The 20593-nt window shown below is 37.6% G+C and overlaps 1 protein-coding gene across 3 annotated transcripts in view; it reads right to left on the bottom strand.

Annotated features, from left to right (window-relative positions):
* Positions 1-20593, bottom strand: part of LOC116861539 (Golgi pH regulator) — a 56466-nt gene that overhangs the window by 28903 nt on the left and 6970 nt on the right. For all 3 annotated transcript variants that reach the window (XM_032848185.1, XM_032848183.1, XM_032848184.1), the window contains exons 2-7: positions 18841-18900; positions 17535-17638; positions 13361-13467; positions 12834-12935; positions 5783-5903; positions 4625-4705 (exon numbers count right to left, since the gene is read on the bottom strand). In XM_032848185.1, the coding sequence (XP_032704076.1) occupies positions 4625-4705; positions 5783-5903; positions 12834-12935; positions 13361-13467; positions 17535-17638; positions 18841-18900 (575 nt within the window). The remainder of the gene's footprint in view (positions 1-4624; positions 4706-5782; positions 5904-12833; positions 12936-13360; positions 13468-17534; positions 17639-18840; positions 18901-20593) is intronic.

Consider the following 20593-nt stretch of genomic DNA (forward strand, 5'->3'; position numbering starts at 1 on the left):
GAAATGGAGACAAGCAATATGCCTGATAAAGAGTATAAAATCATGATCATAAAGATGTTCACCAGACAGGAGAGAAGGGTGAAAGAACTCAGCGAGAACTTTAACAAAGAGATAGAAAAAATAAAAACAACCAGAGTTGAGGGATATAATAACTGAAATGAAAAATATACTAGAGGGAATTAACCCAGATTAGTGGATGCCGAAGAATGAATTAGTGATCTAGAGGACAAGGTAATGTGAGCCACCTAAGCTGAACAGCAAAAAGAAAAAAGAATTAAAAAAAATAAGGGAAGGTTAAGGGATTTCTTGGACAATATCAAGTAAACAAACACTCATATTATAGGGGTCCCAGAAGAAGAGAGAAAGAAAGGGGCAGGAAACTTATTTAAAAAATAGCAGAAAACTTCCCTAACCTAGGGAAGAAAACAGACATCTTGGCCTAGGATGCAAAGAATTCCAAACAAGATAAACCCATAGAGGTCCACACCATGACATATTGTAATTAAAATGTCAACTATTGAAGAGACTCTTAAAAGCAGCAACAAGCAAATAGTTATACATAAGGGAAATCCCACAAGGCTATTGTCTGATTTTTCAGCAGAAACTCTGCAGAACAAAAAGGAATGGTATAATATATTCAAAGTGCTGAAAGGGAAAAAACCTACATGCAAGAATACTCTACCTGGCAAGGTTATCATTCAGAATAGAAGGAGAGAGTTTCCCAGAGTTAAAGGAGTTCAGAGGCACCTGGGTGGCTCAGTCATTAAGCATCCGCCTTCAGCTCAGGCCGTGATCCCAGGATCCTGGGATTGAGCCCTGCATCAGGCTCCCTGCTTGGTGGGAAGCCTGCTTCTCCCTCTCCCACTCCCTCTGTTTGTGTTCCCTCTCTTGCTGTGTGTTTTTCTATCAAATAAATAAATAAATCTTTAAAAAAATAAAAGAACTTAAAGGAGTTCATTACCACTAATTTGGCCTTAGAAGAAATGTTAAAGGGACTTCATTGAATGAAAAGAAAAGGCTCTAAGTAGAAGAAAAGGATGATATGAAGAGAGAGATATATATCTTTTATATAGGGGTGCCTGGGTGGTTCAGTGGGTTAAGCCTCTGCCTTCAGCTCAGGTCATGATCTCAGGGTCCTGGATCGAGCCCCACATCGGGCTCTCTGCTCAGCAGGGAGCCTGCTTCTCCCTCTCTCTCTGCCTGCCTCTCTGCCTACTTGTGATCTCTCTGTCAAATAAATATATAAAATCTTTAAAAAAAATAAAAGAGCCCCATATATTCATCCCAATAGAAAAGCCTTTGACAAAACTCAGTATTTGATCGTAAAACTCTCAACAAAGTGGGTTCAGAAGGAATATATCTCACCATAAAAAAGGACGTATATGAAAAACCCATAGCTAATCTCATACTCAATGGTGAAAAACTGAGAGCTTTCCCTCTAAATTCAGGAAGAGAACAAGGATGTCCATTCTTACCGCTTTTATTCAGCACAGTACTCTAAGTCCTAGCTGTAACAATCTGACAAGAAAAAATGAAAGGCATCCAAAATCATAAGAAAGAAATAAACTATTTCCAGAAAGAAAGAAAATACAGTCACATTTATAACTGCACCAAAAATGAACAAAATACCTAGGCAGTAGAAGACCTGTACTCTGAGACCTCTAAAATACTGATTAAAACACACTGAAGAAGACAAACAAATGTAAAGATATTCCATGTTCATTGATTGGAATAATTTATATTATTAAAATGTCCATACTATCCAAGGCAATGTACAGATTCAATGCAATCCCTGTCAAATATCAACAGCCTTTTTCATAGAACTAAAACAAATTGTACAAAATTTTGTAATGAACCTCAGAAGACCCCACATATCCAAGTCAATCTTGAGAAGGAAGAACAAAACCGGAGGTATCACAGTCCTGGAGTTCCAGATGTACTACAAAGCTATAGTAATCAAAAACAATATGGATCAATGGAATGAAATAGAAAGCCCAGAAACAAATCCACACTTACATACTCAATCTATAACAAAGGAGGCAAGAATATACAAAGGGAAAGGACAGTCTCTTAGATAAATGGTGCTGGGAAAACCTGACAGCTACATGAGAATACACCTGGACCACCTTCTCACACTATATGTAAAAATAAACTCAAAATGGATTAAGACCTAAACGTGAGACCTGAAACCATAAAACTCCTAGAAGAAAACACCAGTAGTAATCTCTTGGACATTAACTTTAGAAATATTTTTCTGGATATGTCTCCTCTATTGAGGGAAACAAATGTAAGAATAAACTATTGGGACAACATCAAAATAGAAAGCTTTTGCACAGTGAAGGAAACCAGTAAAACAAAAAGACAACCTACCGAATGGCAGAAGATATTTGCAAATGATGTATCCAAGAAGGGGTTAATATCCAAAATGTATAAGGAACTTATACAACTCAACACCAAAAAGACAATCTGATTAAAAGTAGGCAGAGGACCTGAATAGACATTATTCTAAAGACATACAGATGCCTAACAGATACATTAGAAGATGCTCAACATCACCAATCAGGTAAATGCAAAACAAAACCACAATGAGATATCATCTCATGCCAGCCACGATGGATACAATAAAAAAAGACAAGAATAACAAGTGTTGGCAATGATGTGGAAGAAAAGGGAACCCTTGTGCACTATTGGTGGGAATGCAAACTAGTGCATTGACTGTGGAAAACAGTATGGAGGACGCCTGGATGGCTCAGTTGGTTCAGCAAGCCTTCAGTTCCGGTCCTGGGATCGAGCCCATGAGGGCCTCCCTGCTCAGCAGGAAGCATGCTTCTCCCTCTGCCCCTCCTGCCTGCTCATGCACTCACGCCCACTCTCTCAAACAAATCTTAAATAAAGTGTACATCCACACTTGACATGGGTCATTACTTTCATCTCTCCATATGAATGAAAGAAGTATAGTATATGGGAGAACAATCACAGGAACCAAAATAGTATTATTCCTTTATAATCATCTTTCAATATTGAATAATGCTGCTTTTACTGTTATGTTTTTTAAGATTTTATTTATTTATTTGACAGAGAGATCACAAGTAGGCAGAGCAGCAGGCAGAGAGCAGAGCGCGGGTGGGAAGCAGGCTCTCTGCTGAGCAGAGAACCCATTGCGGAGCTCGATCTCGGGACCCTGGGATCATGACCTGAGCTGAAGGCAGAGCTTTAACCCACTGAGCCACCCAGGTGCCCTTACTGTTATGTTTTTTAAATCTAAATTTACATTTTTATGTAAAATAAACTGTATAGAATCAATGTGAACAAAATGCAAAGAATAAATGTATATCCAACATGTGAATCAATACTCTAGGACAGATGTACAGAAATGGAGATCAATAATGAGCTGGTAAATCAGGCCCTCTTTATCATTCTAAAGTCTATGTTATCTCTTATATTAAGCCTTCTTTGACGTGACTCTGGGTCTTACTATAGAAAAATGTTGAAAGACAAAACATGAAATGCAGAAACACTCATGCAATTTAAAACCTCTATGTCATTGCTTTTATTTGGGTAATAGAACTTTAAAAAAGACAGTAGACTAATGAGCCTCATGAAGTCAGTAACTTATCTTTTTTTAAAGAAAGATTTTATTTGTTACAGAGACAGAGAGAGAGGGAGCTCACACAAGACAGAACACAAGTTGGGGGCTGGGGAAGGGCAGAGGCAGAGGGAGAAGCAGGTTCCCCACCAAGCCGGGAGCCTGATGTCTCAGGGCTTGATCCCAGGACCCTGGGATCATGACCTGAACCGAAGACAGGCGCTTAACCAACTGAGCCACCCAGGCACCCCAGTAACTTATCTTGTTCCTCATTCTATCTCTAAGAGTTCAGAATTTAGTGCAGTACATAGCATAAACTAGGCTTCCTATAATTACTAAGAGAATGAAAATACATGGATGAATAAATGAAGACAAAACACTAAAACCTAATGACTGTCCTCCAGAGACTATTAGTAAGTTCAATAGTATTCCTCAGCTCTGTGTTGTTCACTGTTCTAAGAGTTTTACATGTCAACTCATTATTTCCATTTTACAGATGAGGAAACCAAGACATAAAGTAACTCCTCAAGGCCACACTGTGAATTGTGGGCCAAGGATTCAAATTCAGACGGTCTGAGTATACAGCCTAGGCTGTGATTCACTGTGATATAGATTTCTAGAAATGCCACTTTAGGAGCATACACTGTGAAAGTGCTTCTTAAATGATAAAATGACAATAGCTAGCAGACTTGAAGGATTTTTCAAAGTGTTGGAGAAAAGGAAGTTGAAAAGATTGAAATCAGGCACGCAGAAGTTTATAAAAATGTAGGGCAATAGACTTTTAGAGCATCCAACGCAGAATAGCTTCAAATGTAAACATTATATTAATAGCTAATCTCAGGAGAATTTATCTAAAGTCAGGAAATAAGTGGAATTTGAAAATTTCTTTCATGTAAGACTAGACACTAAGTCTTTGATGGTACCTTAATTTATTACAACAATGAGTAAGATGAAATTCCCTGTTAGCCCCAATTCATAGTCACATTTCTTGTCGAGAAATTCTAGGAGTACAAGTTTTTTAATGTGCTGATATCTTACCTTTTCTTTTTGCTGATGATCATATCCATGGTTTGGAGCAGTCGCCGTTCCAGGGCTAGAATATCTGCATCAGTCACATTTCTATAATAGGCACAAACTGTTAGCAATGTTTGGGGATCCCATCCTTGGGCATAATAAATACAAGACAGCTGGAGAAACACATAAACCTTAGTTGTTACCCAGTAATTCAAGGACCTTTTTCTAGAAAATACTAAAATGACTATAAAAAGCAAAAATGCTTTTGCTGTCATTTTTTTTATAGCTAAAAGTTTTGCAGTTTCAGGGCAGTGGAAGGTAACTGGCTCTCTTATAGTCTTTCTTAGCTTTGAGCCAATGACATTTATGATGCACATGTAAGCACTCTTACAACTTGGCATTGCCTTCTACCATTCTACTTCTAGGAGGAACTGATTTACTGAAGTGGGGATTAGCTCACATTGCATGAGACATGTGCCTTTAAAAAGTATAAGAGGGGGACGCCTGGGTGGCTCAGTTGGTTAAGCCGCTGCCTTCGGCTCAGGTCATGATCCCAGCATCCTGGGATCGAGTCCCACATCGGGCTCCTTGCTCAGCGGGAGCCTGCTTCTCCATCTGCCTCTGCCTGCCACTCTGTCTGCCTGTGCTCACTCTGACAAATAAATAAATAAAATCTTAAAAAAAAAAAAGTGTAAGAGGAAGTAAGGAGAATCTGACTGAAATCACCATTTTTAAAAAGATTTATTTATTTTAGAGAGAGAGAGAGTGAGTGAGTATATGCCTATGAGTGGGGGTAAAAGGAGAGGCAGGGGGAGAGAGGGGATCTCAAGCAGAATCTCTGCTGAGTGCAGAGCCCAATGTGGGGCTCAATCTCAGTCTCACAACCCCAAGATCATGATCTGAGCTGAAATTAAGAGTGGAACACTCAACCGAGTTACTCAGGTGCCCCAAAATAACCATTTTAAAAATAAGTGAATGTAGGACAAACCAAGGGCAAATAATATAAGTGATAAGATTATTTATTTGGAGAGATTCCTAGGACAATGCCTTTTAAAGACAGAAGGAAGAATTAAAAAAGCAGTGTCACAGATCTCATATTTAAGTATTAATGATGATGGCATGCTAGGACATATGTATTCATGAAGTAATAGGAAAAAAAAAAGAGACAAAGTTCTTTTTTACCTGAGGAAATAGGACATGTACGTGTATGGGCAGTTGACAGCACCAAATCCAGAAAGAAGAGCCATGAGAGTCACACCAATCACACCTACCCGGCTGATGAGCTGTTCTATGGACAAAATCCCTAAAAACATCAAAGTGATAAAGATAAAATGGCATTGCAAGGGGAAAAATGACAGAAAACCTCAACCATTACATACAACTTAAATAAGCAAAATTTTAATGATCAATATTAAATTTAAAAATTCAATTATCTATATGTAGATCTTCCATAATAAATATATAAAAGTCTATGGATTTTCCTCCTATCTCATATGCTTCCAGAATCATCTCTATTGCTGGGCGATGGTAATGCTAAAATAGTATTTGCAGATAATACGTTTTGACTTAAGGTAGTGTGAACTCTAGCAAAGCACTTTTAGTAGTAAAAGCTTTGGCAAAATAATGTTAGGAAAGTAAATCTGCTGGAAAAGTAGAAATACCAGGTAACACTTTCCACTATACTTACCATCAAGATACACACTTCCCCCTTAGGTCATAATAAGCTCTTAAGTCTTATAAGCTTATGTCTTACTCATTTTTGTCCGTAAACACATAAAGTATCTCACAGATGAGCTGAATTTATACATGAGTATCTTAAAGGCAGATACGTGAGTTTTAGATTATCAGTTGTATTCTAATTATCAATTGTTTCTGATTATTTGAGAATGCTGATAATTAATAGTTAAAATAAATGCCATGGATATTTGGGATAAATGAGAGGAAGCAATGCTGAAGAATAAGCCAGGAAGCTTGGAATCACAGAACAAAACTAGTTTTGTTTTCCCTTCCTGTTTCAAGGATGGAATCCACTTCAGCATTATTCACTCTGGCCTAACACCAGAGCTGCCATTCAGGAATTTTGTTTGCTTTGAAACCGAAATTCCAATATTCTGGTCCTCCTGCTCCTGTGCTTCCACTACACCATTTTAGAGCTCTTTGTGACCTCTGGTCTCTATAATCTTCTGCTTTTTCCTACCTTCCATTTCCTTCTTCACAGAGTCTAAGCTCCAAGCTTGCTTGCTTCAACTTCTCTCATTAGGACACTGTCCTGACTGTCTTTCTTCAGCGCTGATCCTGAAAACTCCCTATCTTGGATCAATCTAACACTCCATCTTCCCTGTGCCCATGACTGAGCTGCTAAAACACCTAGAGTGCATTGTGATATTGGTGCCATTACAGATTTATGGTCTCTAGTCTTAATAGAGCTTACAACACTACTGAGGAATTCTTCTCCTGCCCTTGGTCAGCCATTTCTTCCCAATTCCCTCAGCAGACTAAATCTTAAAAAAAAAAAAAAGAAAAAAATTATTTTAGGGGTGCCTTGGTGACTCAGTTAGGCATCTGCCTACAGCTCAGGTCGTGATCTTGGGGTACTGGATCCAGCCCCATGTCGGTTCCCTGCTCAGAGGGGAGTCTTTTCTCCTTCTCCCTCTGTTCTCTCTCTCTCTCAAATAAATAAATTAATTAAATTAAATTTTTTTTTTTTTTAATTTTAGAGAGAGAGAGAGAGAGAGCGAGCACAAGCACATGGTGGGGAGGGGCAGAGGGAGAGGGGGAGACAACCTCAAGCAGACTCCCCACTGAGTGCAGAGCCTGATACCGGACTTGATCTCACAGGATCTCACTGAGCTCATGACCTCAGCTGAAACCAAGAGTCAGACATGTATCCGCCTGAGCCACCAGGTGTTGCACCACTCCCATCCTGCAGCAAACCTTGAATTCATTTTCCCAATCCTTGTTCTCAGTAGCTAATGCCCCTATTATAGAAGTTATTAGATATATACTTCCTTCTACTATATTCACATCTGCAATCATCTTCTCAACTTGTCCCCCTCAAACAAGACAGTGTGGAAACCTAAGACTTCTCTACCTGTGCTTTGATCTTATTTCCTTTCTACTGCCTCCAGAATCTTGTTCCATCACCTGTCCTCTCTATCTTCAATATTTCCTTCCTGGCTGGTTCTTTTCCTTCAGTTTCAAGTCTCCTTCCTAAGAAAGTCTGTCCTTAGCCTTGAGTTTATCTCTAGTCGCCAATCCTCTATTTCCCCTATAAAAGCCAAACTTTTTAAAAGGAACTCACACTTACTATCACCTCTTCTTCACCTCCATTTATTCTTCAACTGGCTGCCATTCGGCTTCCATTCCGTTCTCCTACCTGAAGAAAATTGCTTTCACTAATAATCATAATGGCAATAGTAGAGCAACATTCATCAATGCCTGTTATGCACCAGGAACTGTTTGAAACAGTATTAACTCATTTACTCCTCATGACAGCCCTATGAGGCAGGTATTATGGAAAACCTCACTTTATAGATGCGGAAACAGAAGCACTGAGAGGGTCAGTAACTTAGTCAAGGCCACACAGCTAGTGGCAGAGTTAAGATTCAAAAACAAGCAGTGTAGCTCTACAACCTATGCTCTTCACCATTACTATAATATGGTCATGAATTTTCTTCTGGTTGTAAAATTCAATGACATTTTCCAATCCATGCTTTATTCGATCTTTCATGACATGAATCATTGTTGTTTAGTGTCATGCTCTACTAACTGAGCTAGCCAGGCAACTGAATCATTGTTATTTAAAATTATTTTTCTTTCTTGGCTTTTATACCATTTCTCTCAGTTACCCTTTAACTTCTCTAGTTGTTATTATCTTGGGTCTTCTCTGCTCAGAATGGGCCCGATCCTGTTTCATTTCACTCTATACATTTTCCATGGGTGATCTTGGCTATTTTCCCAGGTTTATCCAATGGTGTTTAGCTGATGGGGCCTAATTCTTTCGATTCCTGGAATTGTTTCCATAAGGACTAATAAATCCATACCTTCCTCTTAAGTTGCCAACTTCTGTATCCAACTGCCTGCCGAATATCACTTGGATGTGCATAGGCAACTCAAATTCAACATATGCCAAGTTTGAATTATCTTCCTTCTGCACTACCTTTTCTAGAAAATGACATCAACTATCTAGTCACCAAAATAGAGGTCTATACCACTAGTCTCCGTTCTGCCTCTTGCTCCCCCTTGAATGTACCAGTCTTTTTTTTTTTTTTTTTTAACCTCAGGGCTTTATATGAAGTCTCTTGTGCCTTCTTGCTGGGTCTAGCTTTGGTCTTGTCCTTTAAATCTCAGCTTAAATACTTCCTCATAAAGGCTGACTCTAACCACTGGCATCTAATTTGACATCCTTATCTACATTGTTGTCTACCACAGTAACCTGTTTGCTCCTTTTTTCTTTTTCTTTTTTTTTTTAAAGATTTTTATTTATTTATTTGACAGAGATCACAAGTAAGCAGAGAGGCAGGCAGAGAGAGAGAGGAGGAAGCAGGCTCCCCGCTGAGCAGAGAGCCCGATGCGGGGCTTGATCCCAGGATCCTGAGATCATGACCTGAGCCGAAGGCAGAGGATTTAACCTGCTGAGCCACCCAGGCACCCCAACCTGTTTGCTCCTTGATAATAATCACAACTGGCAATTATTTGTTTATATATTTACTGTTCAGTCCTCCCTGCCAGAGGGTAAGTTTCAGGAGGGCAGAAACCAAGTTTGTTTCATTCATGGTTGTGTCCCCAGCACTTAAAATAAAACTAGGTATTCAAAAAATATTTGTGGAATGTTATATGAATGACTAAATCCTTATCCAAATTCTGTTGACTCTACTTCCCACATACCTCTCTACATCCTCTTTATAGGAAGGAATCATGTCTTACTGATCTTTGATTTTCTTACTGCCTGACACATGGAAGGTGTTCAGCTAATGTTTATTGACTATAAAATTATCCAGTAACAAAAAAAATCAAGGGATTAATGTAGGTTATTGAATATAAAAAACTAGAAAAATGCCCCCTCTACTTTTATTCCCTTTAAGGTGGTGTCCCTTTATTAAATATCTTTTCCTGGTCTAAAGTACTTTGAAGATACGATCTACGTAATCTTAGCATTTCTATAAAACTAAGGTCAATTGTTACTTGTCTTCTAGCTAATAAGTGTAAGTCAGGTGGATGAAGTGGCATGTGGAAAACCATCTCACTGTTGCCATTTGCTCACGCAGATTCTTTCTAGTTTCATACACTTTTTATTTATTATTTATTATTTTTTTTTTTGTGCACTTCATAAACCTTCTTAGCCTCCTTTACTCCTTCCCAGTATGGAATGCCTTCTCATCTTCCTTGGTTCAGGCACTGCACAAGGAGTACTTCCACAGACATCTTTTCATTATAGGTAAGGATGGGGTCCTGCAGTCTTTTTGTGGTCTCTACAGTAATAAATCATACTGGTTGTTGAGATAGTCCTAGAAAAGCTCTAAGATGGCAGGGTAAGCCTGGCTGCTTCTTATCCATTGCCTAAACTGTTCTTTCTACTTACTTCTTTTAGTCAAATGAATGACTTCATTTAGTCAAATGAAGACACTGGACATAAAACCAAAATGCTTATTTCCTGGAGCACAAAGGGAAACTAAAACAGAAACTATTTCCCTAGCTCTTCCCGCTAATGTCTTCTTTAGGATATCTCTACAGAATTTTGAAAAAAAGATGAAGATACCAAAGATGTGATAGTCTTCATCTCCCCTCAGGCACGGTCTGGCTACACAGGTCGTGTGAACTGACTGCTCACAAGAAGAAAGCTGGAGACAGACACCAGAGTCTTGTCTTTGGGCTGTGTGTTAGCTTGTGCTATTATTGAAAGCAGCTTTGGGGTCCTTTTATAATTCTTGTCCCTCATTTCTGATATCACAAATTTCTCTCTCTTGGGCTTCCTTGAAATAGTTTATAGGAGAGCTATATTGTCAGGGCCTCTGTACTCCAAATCTTTCCCTATATGGACATGTGCATGCAAATCATATTAGCAAATCCTAAAATCCTATCCAGAGTGTTACATTCTTAAACTTATCTAGTACTTTGGAGAGACTAAGATTGTTTTTTTTATTCACTGATTTAATAAACATGCATTAAACATTTATGTGCTAGGTTCCCCTCTAGACACTGTGGATAGAAAGATAAGTAAGATGTAGTTTTTGACCCCAGGGTCCTCAGGGGGTTTGTGAGTTAATGAGGAAGTCAGAAAAGGTAACAAGTAATTAAAATTGCTATAGGTGATGTAAGTACACTGAGGTGGGAGCAATTAGTATCTTCATGATGGCCAGAAAAATCTAGAATGGACAAGAGTTAAATATTGCAAGAATAGGTATTTTCTAGAAAAACAAAATGTGAAGGAATGTCCTGAGAATAGCTCTAGAAACTTGATCCCAGGACCCAGACATCATGACCTGAGCTGAAGGCAGACACTTAACTGACTGAGAGCCACCCAGGCACCCCTGTATATGCTTTTTAAAACTGTGCATTTTTTCTGATCCTCCTGCAGCACAATCTTATAACCTCTTTCCTCCAGATCCCTGCTACAGGCAAGGAGTAGACACAGATGGATTCATGGTAGATTCTAGACACTGGTTTACTCAACATTCATTCTAATGCCTTCCAGGCATGTCTTCTTGTATTACAGAATCTGGAAAGCCAAATATTCTTTCCCAGATTTCCTTGAAACTAAGGTTCTGAATGTACCTAGGTTGTATCAAATTCAAATGCCCATGTGAGATGTCAGAGGCAGAAGTGAATAACATGGGAGTGTGGACAGCATTTGGGACTGCAGCAGTCCTACTATCTGATCCCTGATGTCACAGGTCCCCAGTGATAGTGACAACTTCAGTGGGGTTTTCTCCAGTGACTATTGTTGTATGGTTGAATGTTACTCTTCACTATGCAGCATTTAAGTTTGACATCTTGCTTTCCTAAAAATTCTATTAACTCCCTGATAACCTGAAATAAATCACTTTCTGCTTTAAATTTGTTAAAGTAGATTCTGTTTTCTGCTATAAGAATCCTGACATAGCGGGACAGTGAAATGAACAAATGTGTATTTTTTTTAAATCTCCAGTATCAAAGTGCCAATATATTCATTACAGGTGGCATACAGATCTATACTTATATTCATGTATATATTTCTGAAGTAGTTCTGGAAGGACTATTAGATGACAGATTATTGTTCATGGTTTTTAGCACAGAAAATAGGGCTCTATGATCTGCTCTTATATGTGAAGATTTTGCTAAGTTTTATGTATGTAATCTCTACACCCAGCAAGGGGCTCCAACTCATGACCCCAAGATCAAGAGTTGCATGCTCTACCAACTGAGCCAGCCAGGCGCTCCTGCTCTTGTATTTAAAATGAACTTTATTGTGTAAGGAGAGACACTGATACTTAGAAAGCTTTTCTTTATCCACTAATTTTGAATGTTTTATGTCATTGCTCTTTCCTAAAATACATATACTCCCTAAAGACAGTATTTATCATTACTTGAGCAGTGGTCATTTATCTTTTGGGTCACTGACCCCTTTGGGAGTCTAATAAAAGCTTGTGGATACTTCAGCTCCAAATATACATACAAATATTTCCTGATAATTCCACATACAATAATAGGAATTTTAAATATAAAGACAACTTTCCCCACCCCTTACTCTCTTGGAAGTTCATTCACTAACTGAAGGTCAAAAACTCCTGCTCTAAAATCACAGAAGTAGGGGCGCCTGGGTGGCTCAGTGGGTTAAGCCGCTGCCTTCGGCTCGGGTCGTGATCTCAGGGTCCTGGGATCGAGTCCCGCATCGGGCTCTCTGCTCGGCAGGGAGCCTGCTTCCCTCTCTCTCTCTCTCTCTCTATCTCTGCCTGCCTCTCTGTCTACTTGTGATCTCTCTCTGTCAAATCAATAAATAAAATCTTTAAAAAAAAAAAAAATAAATAAAATCACAGAAGTAGTTTCCAAAGCCAGTATTTGATATTTCCTAGGATGAAGGGAAATTCAGTTTAAAACCACACTGTTAAAAAAATAAATAAATAAATAAAACCATACTGTTTTTAGAGAAATAATTTGCTATATTTCCCACAATCAGAAGTTTAAAAATAGTTGTTTTTTAAAATTAGGAAATGATAAACAATTATTTCCTTCTCCCCACTACATATATACTCACCATGTTTTGGGCTGAGAATGGGAAATGGATCTCCCAGTTTCCAGAAGAAGTACATGAAGGTCAGCCACAGGAGACAGGAGAAGAGCAGACGCTGTTTATGTACTAGGAAAGAGGAGAAGGACAGTAAGGTAAAACAGATCTATGTTAAAGAGCTTGTTCTACTTACAGATATGGAATCATACTAATATTTGGCTGGCTTGTTCACTTGACAAATGAGTGATGGAATAAAAGTTTTTAGAGAAAGCATCCTAATCACTGTAAGAGGCATTTGGCTGAAATTAAGATGTGGGTTAAGGGAGATACTATAGTGGAAATAGAAATACAGCTGTAGCAGCACAAATTATCTAATCAGTCAACATTGATTTTGCGCCAAACTTCTTAAGATGCTGCATGCGAGGCATCCCTAAACAACAGTCGCTACTGAAAGTAACATAGAAATGAAGCTCTCCACAGCCTCAATCCCCACAAATCCTCATCTCAATCTATGTGCTGACATGAGAGGGTAAAATACGTTTACAAATACTCACATAGTCGGATGTTGCTCACAATAAAATAGCCAATGTAAAAAGGCACCATGAAAACCAGGATCAGAAGGATTACACACAGGTTCATTTTCCAGTGAAAATAACGGGAACTGAAATAAATATTAAAGAATATCACTAGGAGGGGAAGAAGGCAGCAACTTTCATTCTCTTTAGTCTTAAAGATTTCTTACTCTGAACTCAATACTGAATATATCCCATCCAATTAGTCAAGTAGGCTGTTACTGTCTGCTTCTTTATAGAGGTTAAAGAATATATTATAGAGTCCTGAAAAGTATATACGAACATCCTAACTTTCTAAAAATTTTCCTTATTTAAATGAGAATGGAAATGCTCTAGTCATATTCATAGGCAGTGTATAATAACATATCAACATATACTATTACTGGTAGAATATGACTATTGTTTCATTTATCACCGGGAGTCTCATAATTAAAAGAAAATAAATGTCAATAGTAATCGCTATAAATAGTAATGTGCTATAAAGACTTAAATATTTCTTTTGCATCTTCAATATAAACATTTGATCTGCATGACTACTTTTATTAATGCTTATGAACTGTATTTTGTGAATTGATTAAAATATTTTTAGGACTTTTATTTTTGATGCTATGGTTTTTATTCCCATGACTAATGCATTCCATAACTAGAAGCCGGTATCTCCCACTCCCCTTCACCAATTTTGTCCACCCCCTGACCGTGGACTTTTTTTTTAAATAACAATTTTATTGAGATAGAATCCACCCATTTAAGGTGTACAATTCAATGGTTTTCGCATATTCATAAAGTTGTACAACCATCACAATACATTTTAGGACATTTTTCATTACTCCATAGTGAAATTGTTCCCATTCTCTCTCCTTTTCTCCTCACTGCCCCAGCCCTGGGAAACCCCCAATCTACTTTCTGTCTCTATGGATTTGCCTATGCATGTCATCTTAAGTCTGGCTTCTTCCACTTAGCATAATGTTTTCAAGGTACTTAATTCTTATTTATAGGTAAATAATATTCACTCAATTATATAGATATGCCATATTTATTTATCCATTCGTTAGTTGCTGGACATTTGGATTGTTTCACTTTTAAGCTATTATAAACAGCGATGCTATGAACACTTGGGTATGAACTTTTGTGTGGACATGTTTCATTTCTCTTTAGTATGTACCCAGGAGTGGAATTGCTGGGTCATATGATAACTATTTAATTTTTTGAGGACTGTTGCTATTTTCCAGTGGCTGCACCAGTTTACATTCTCCCCAGTAGTATAGGAAGGTTCCAAATTCTGCATTGCCTTGCTCACACTTGTTACTGACTTTGATTATAGCCACCTTCATGGGTGTCAAGTGGTATCTTGTCATGATTTTGACTGCCATTTCCCTGCAAACGACTGATGATGCTGAGCATCTTTTCATATGCTTATTGGCATACGTGTATCTTATTTGGAGGAACTCCTAGTTAGATCCTTTACCCATTTTTCAATGTGTTGTCTTTTTATTGTTGAACTAGTAAGAGTTCTTCATATATACTAGATAGATGTCTCTTATCAGGTAAGTGATTTACAAAAATGTTTTCCCATTCTTGGGGAATCTGTTCACTTTCTTGATCGTGTCTTTTGTATTTGCTAATTTTAAACTTACACTTGGGCCTTGTTTCAAAAAGTTAAGTGGTTAAGTGCCTTATGAAGATATATAAAATATAGGATAATAAAATAAACTGTAAGAAAGTAGGAAAAGAAAGGAAAAACAAGGGAAAAGATAGGTATAAAAGAAGGCCAGGGCTGATGAGTATTATGAAAATGCACACCACAGAGCTCTAGAAACATGATATTAATGGATCAAAAATTTAGCTTGAAGTTTCTAATGGTTGATGAGAAATAGAAAATTTGATCAGTTAAGTAAATGACAGTGTTATGGGAAACCAACTGCTTCAAGGAAGTATAATTATTACTGATTTACTATTACTGAAGTATACCAAGACCATAATGAAATTACTCCAAAGATTTCCTAAAGAAGAAATGTGAAGGCAATTAACAAGGTCTTCAACAACATCCTTTAAAGAGAAACATCAAGATGAGTTTCAGAGGGTGGTTTTTTACTGTTTCCCCCAATATAGGTGGAAGCCATCATAAAACAAAGCTATTCATTAAAAGCTCTGCTAACAAAAAGCCAATACCATTTAGTCTAGATCTATTGACAGCTTTTTATTTCTCTGGATTAACCCACTTTAGAGCATCCAGAGAAACAAATAAGCTACACATTTTCTAGGCAACTGTACTTAGTATTTCAGCTAAATTTCTAAAAGATATTGGGAGGCAGTGGGTTTGAAATGACAAGTGTGACCCATATTGCCAATTAAAAACAAACACGTTTTTTAACTTTTTTTTTTTTTTAAGCTGAAAGTAAATGACATTCTCTTGAGAAAATTAAGGGTCCTAACAAGATTATATATCTAAGTAGGAGGCCACAGCATTTCTGCTCAGAGGTGTCAAACTGCTCAGAGGTGTCCTAACTCTTTGTTAGGACCAAGATTCTTCTTTGAGAACTATTCTGAATGAAGTCAGTGCACCAAAATAACACATGATCAAGGCCCATACTTCTGTTACGTAGTAGGGCCAAGTGTTAGTATAAAAGAAATAGGTGTAACTGAATGTGTCTCAGTCTATACAAACCCAACCCCCCAAAAAGCACCCAAAGAACAACCAGATTTTAGTAATGCAACTTCTTATATTCTTTAAGGTTAAGTATTTAAGAAATAAATAGCAAAGTAACTGAGTGATGTGTCTTACTCTATAGATTAATTATAAAGGAGTTAAAAGGCGGGACATCGTCTACCAAAAACAATTTTGGTTGTAGAATATTTGAGGCATAATCTTTTCTTTTCATACTTAGAGAATGGCAAACTATGGCTTGCCAGACACCTGCATTCATTCATTCATTCATTCATTCATTTAGACACTTGCTTTTATAAGTGACATTTTATTGGAACACAGCCACACCCATTTGTTTATACATCGCCTTTGGCTGACTTTCGCTCTACAACAGCACAGCTGAGTAATCGTGATGGAAACCGTATAATCTACAAAGCCTAAAATGTTTATTATCTGGCCCTTTACAGAATGACTTGCTGACCTCTGGGTAGAGAGCAGTGGAAGTTCCTGGTTGTGATTAATAATTTGTAATTAGTAAGTAAAAGAACACTTGTCTATTCTTGACAGTCATAGGATCTATATCCTGCTCATCCAAAAAAGGTTTGGATTATTAAAGAACTAGTTAAAGTAAGCGTCAGGATACATTCTTGTTTTATCATACTACAAATTCTTGATTTATCAAGAGACATTAATTATCAACTCTGATTCTCAAAGGAATCTGAGAACACCATCTCTCTGTAAGTCTCAAGTATCAGGAGTCTGGAACAAGTTACACAGCTTAGCTCAGCACTGATTCCTGATTACAGAGTCAAATGCCACTTTATTAAAAGATTTTTCCATACAGGGATAAAAATTTACAAAAGTCAACATAGAATAGCTGATGTACTCTACACACAAACAATGGTCTAAAAGAACTCAAGCTTGCAGTTAACAAGCAAGAAATATTTTGGACAGGCTGTCTAATAAACAGGCCTGTTATTTGGAGGGGAATAGGAGTTGCTTTTAAAAAATGCTTTAAAGAAGACTAAGTTCAATCAGACTCCACCACACCTGTGAAATCAACGAAGGTAACTTAAGTGAAAGCTGGAGTTCAGACTTCAGAGAAGCCCATTCCTAACTAACTCTGAGCAATTCTCATCTTTTCAGGTAGAGATTTTTTTCATTAGCACAACAATATGAAGGGCCATTAGCAGGATTCAAAGAGCATCCTGAGAAGAATAAAACTTCTGGTGTGAAGCCTGGGACCTAGGTTCTCACAGCTTCATTCTCAATTAGGCCTCTCAATTAGCTCTCATTAGAGCTAAAGGTCAGACTTTTTTTTTCTTTTCTCTTATTTCACAATTGGTGTCAAACCAGTTACTAGGTGATTGGGACCCAAACTTGCTATGATTTTTACAGCAACTGAGACTAAACTAACCACACAGTGGATTTTTTCAGCTATGGAATTCAGGTAAGTCTTCCATCTCATCACACAGTTCTCTCCATGAGAAGGGCTGATTAGTACTCACTCACCTGCTGTTCAATACTTTTAAGATTTCAAAGATGATGAGCTCAAACATGGTACAAGAGAATGCAAAAGTCACAGAGAAGATCACCTGTACCACATACTGACGAACCTATTAAAAGTCAAATAGAGAATACAAGTCATTTCCTTGCGTGAAATATTGAATTAATAATCTGGTCACAAGTCAGAAAACTTAATGAAAAAATTCTCAAGTCATTGGAAACAGGGCTATAATAGCAACTTGCTTGGAGCTAAAGAAATAGATGGAAGTAGGTAGTATTTCTAAATCATAGGGCACTATTACCATCATCCTCTTGTGGATGGAGAATTTAAAGCACAGCCTGAAGTGACAGGGCAAGAAGCAGCACTTAGAATTCCTGATGTGCACTGACTTAAAAAAGATCACACACACACACACACACACACACACACACACACACAGGTTAGTGCTAAAAGGGTTTCTTCAACACTCTTCAGACCTTGGGCCAGTTCTGGAACCTCCCCTGGGAGGCCTTGAAGTATTGAGCAGAGCAGACTCTAGAATCCTGGGCTCTTTCAGACCACAAACCAAACTCCTTGGAAGGTTTAATGGTGAACATCCTAGAAACGACCTAAAAGTAGTCCACAACCATTGAGCTTATCACTAAATAAGGATTAATTAGGAAATGTCCAGTCTAGGCTGGTGTTTCTATGAACTTCTGGCTTAAGAACCAGATCAGCCTTAAGATTTTGATATTAATTTAGGATGACTTAGGTTATTAACACTGAAGGTCAGATACCCAAATGAATGGGAACATTTATAAGACATTGTAAATTAAATTCTCTTCAAAAAAAATAACTGTCTGCTGTTGTTCTTTATACTGATATTACTAAGGCATGTCAGTTTTGCTCCTGGGTTACACAGAGCCTGCCTTTATTTTTTATTTATTTATTTTTTTAAGTCAACTAATCATAGTCTCCAATTTAAGAATTATATGGTACTCATTTGGCTAAAACTTCCTACCTTGGAAGTGAACATGACTCTTTTTGGACAGAGATATTTTTCTTGTCCATTTCATTTTTATTTTTAAAGATTTATTTCAGAGAGAGAGAGAGAGCACACTTGCACAAGAGGAGAGAGGGAGAAACAGAATCTCAAGTCGCCTCCATGCTAAGTACAGAGCCCAACAGGGGGCTTGATTTCCTGACCCTAAGATCACGACCTGAGCCAACACCAAGAGTTGGATGCTTACTGGACTGAGCCACCATTCTTGCCCATTTTAAAACAATCTAGATTCACACAATAACAGTATAACCAAAATGAACTCTTCTTACCTCGTAGTCCTTAAACAGTTGGCGCATGAAGAAAAGCCACCCAAATCCAAAGAAAAGTATCTGGAGGAGGAGGAGATCAAATGTCAATATACATAATCTTTTGAGAAATGCCCAACACAGACTATTTTGAGATAAAAGTTCTGTTAACCAGACAATTAACTTGTTTCCAAGATTAAACACAAGATCCACTTATATAAGATCTATTTATTAAAGCCCACAACACTGGGAGAAGGTGTTAAAATGCTCGTCAATTTTTGAAATCATCCATGTTTTAGAACATTGTTTATGTTAGGCAAAAATAAAAGTATATTTTTTTCCTGCAATTTACGATTATCATTTTAGCTAGAGAAGCTTGCAAACAAAAAAGGAGCCAGTGAAACTTGCCTCTTATATCCCTGTTTGCAAGTATTTAGAAAAACAAAACTTTATGGGAAAGGAGTTAAAATAAAAAAAAAAAAAGGAAAGAGGAAAATGGTAGAAAAACTGATTTTTTAATGTATTTTCTTTCATGGAGCTTTCTTAGCTTTTCCACAATATGGTTTCCCTAACAATGTAAAGCCAAGAGATTGCAGGATCCCACTTCGTCAGTTTTGGTTCAAGCTGGCATCAGATGGTAGGCACATGACAGCACTGTTTGGTGTTCTAAAAGCTTTTTTTTTTTTTTTTTTTTTACTGGTGAGCAGAACCTTCTCTGTATATACACATGCACACACTCTGACACAGCTCCTCTTTTTTTCTTTTTTGTTTTAAACAGTTTTGTCTTATTTTTAAAGTCATCTCTACACCCTTTGTAAGGCTCGAACTCACCACCTGGAGACCAAGAGTCAGATGCTCTATCAACTTTGCCAACCAGGTGCCCCATAACTCCTCTTTTCTTCTGTTAGGAACGTTAAGAATAAAATTCTTTAATGCCTTTGTTTAGGAGAAAGCATAAACTCTTCAGCATGGTTTAGAAGACTCTTCCAGCCTCTTGTGTCCCTCATGTTCACCAAATTCATATTTTCAGCCATATGGAACTGCCTATGGTTCTTTAGACACAATACTCTTTCTTTCCTATAAAGACTTCCATGCACATTGTCCTTTGACAGGAACTTCTCTCCAGTCCCTACAAGTCTTAACTTAATTATTACTACCTCTGGAAGGCCACCTTTGACCTCTCAAAGATGTGTTGCTCTTTTTATATAATCCTATTCGATCTTGTATTTCCAAAGCATTTGCCACACAGTTTTGTAATGTCTAATTTAAACACACTTTCTTAGGTGTTAGCTCTGCGAGGACAAGGGTGTTTGAATATTAATCTGTATTCTCAGCACCCTGCACAATGCCTGACACATGGTAGGCTTTCCATTAATGTTCGCTGAATAGGTAAATGGTCCAAGGTGAAAGATGGTTTGTTCTTAAGGAAGAGTCAACCTCAATTTTTTGGTGATAATTTATATGTGCTATGCTAAGTGCTGGGGATACAAAGATGAGTAAGATAGTCACCGCCCTCAAGGAACTTGAAGCGTAGTGGTGGAGACACTAAATAATGATAATGTCACAAGGGGCATGCAATGGTAGAAATATATACATAATGTAAAATACGGAAAAAGGGAGATCAAACAGGTATGTAGAGAGATAGGATGTATTTAGGATGCATTAGGAATACCTTAGTTGAAGGTTGTATCATGTGCAAATTTGAGGGTTATATGTATTTTTCTAGAAAGAGGCTCTAAGGTATTTATCACACATTCAAAGGTTTCTACCACCCCTA

The sequence above is a fragment of the Lontra canadensis genome, unplaced genomic scaffold (genome assembly GCF_010015895.1).
Source record: "Lontra canadensis isolate GAN:19392208 unplaced genomic scaffold, GSC_riverotter_1.0 scaffold200, whole genome shotgun sequence".
NCBI lineage: Eukaryota > Metazoa > Chordata > Mammalia > Carnivora > Mustelidae > Lontra > Lontra canadensis.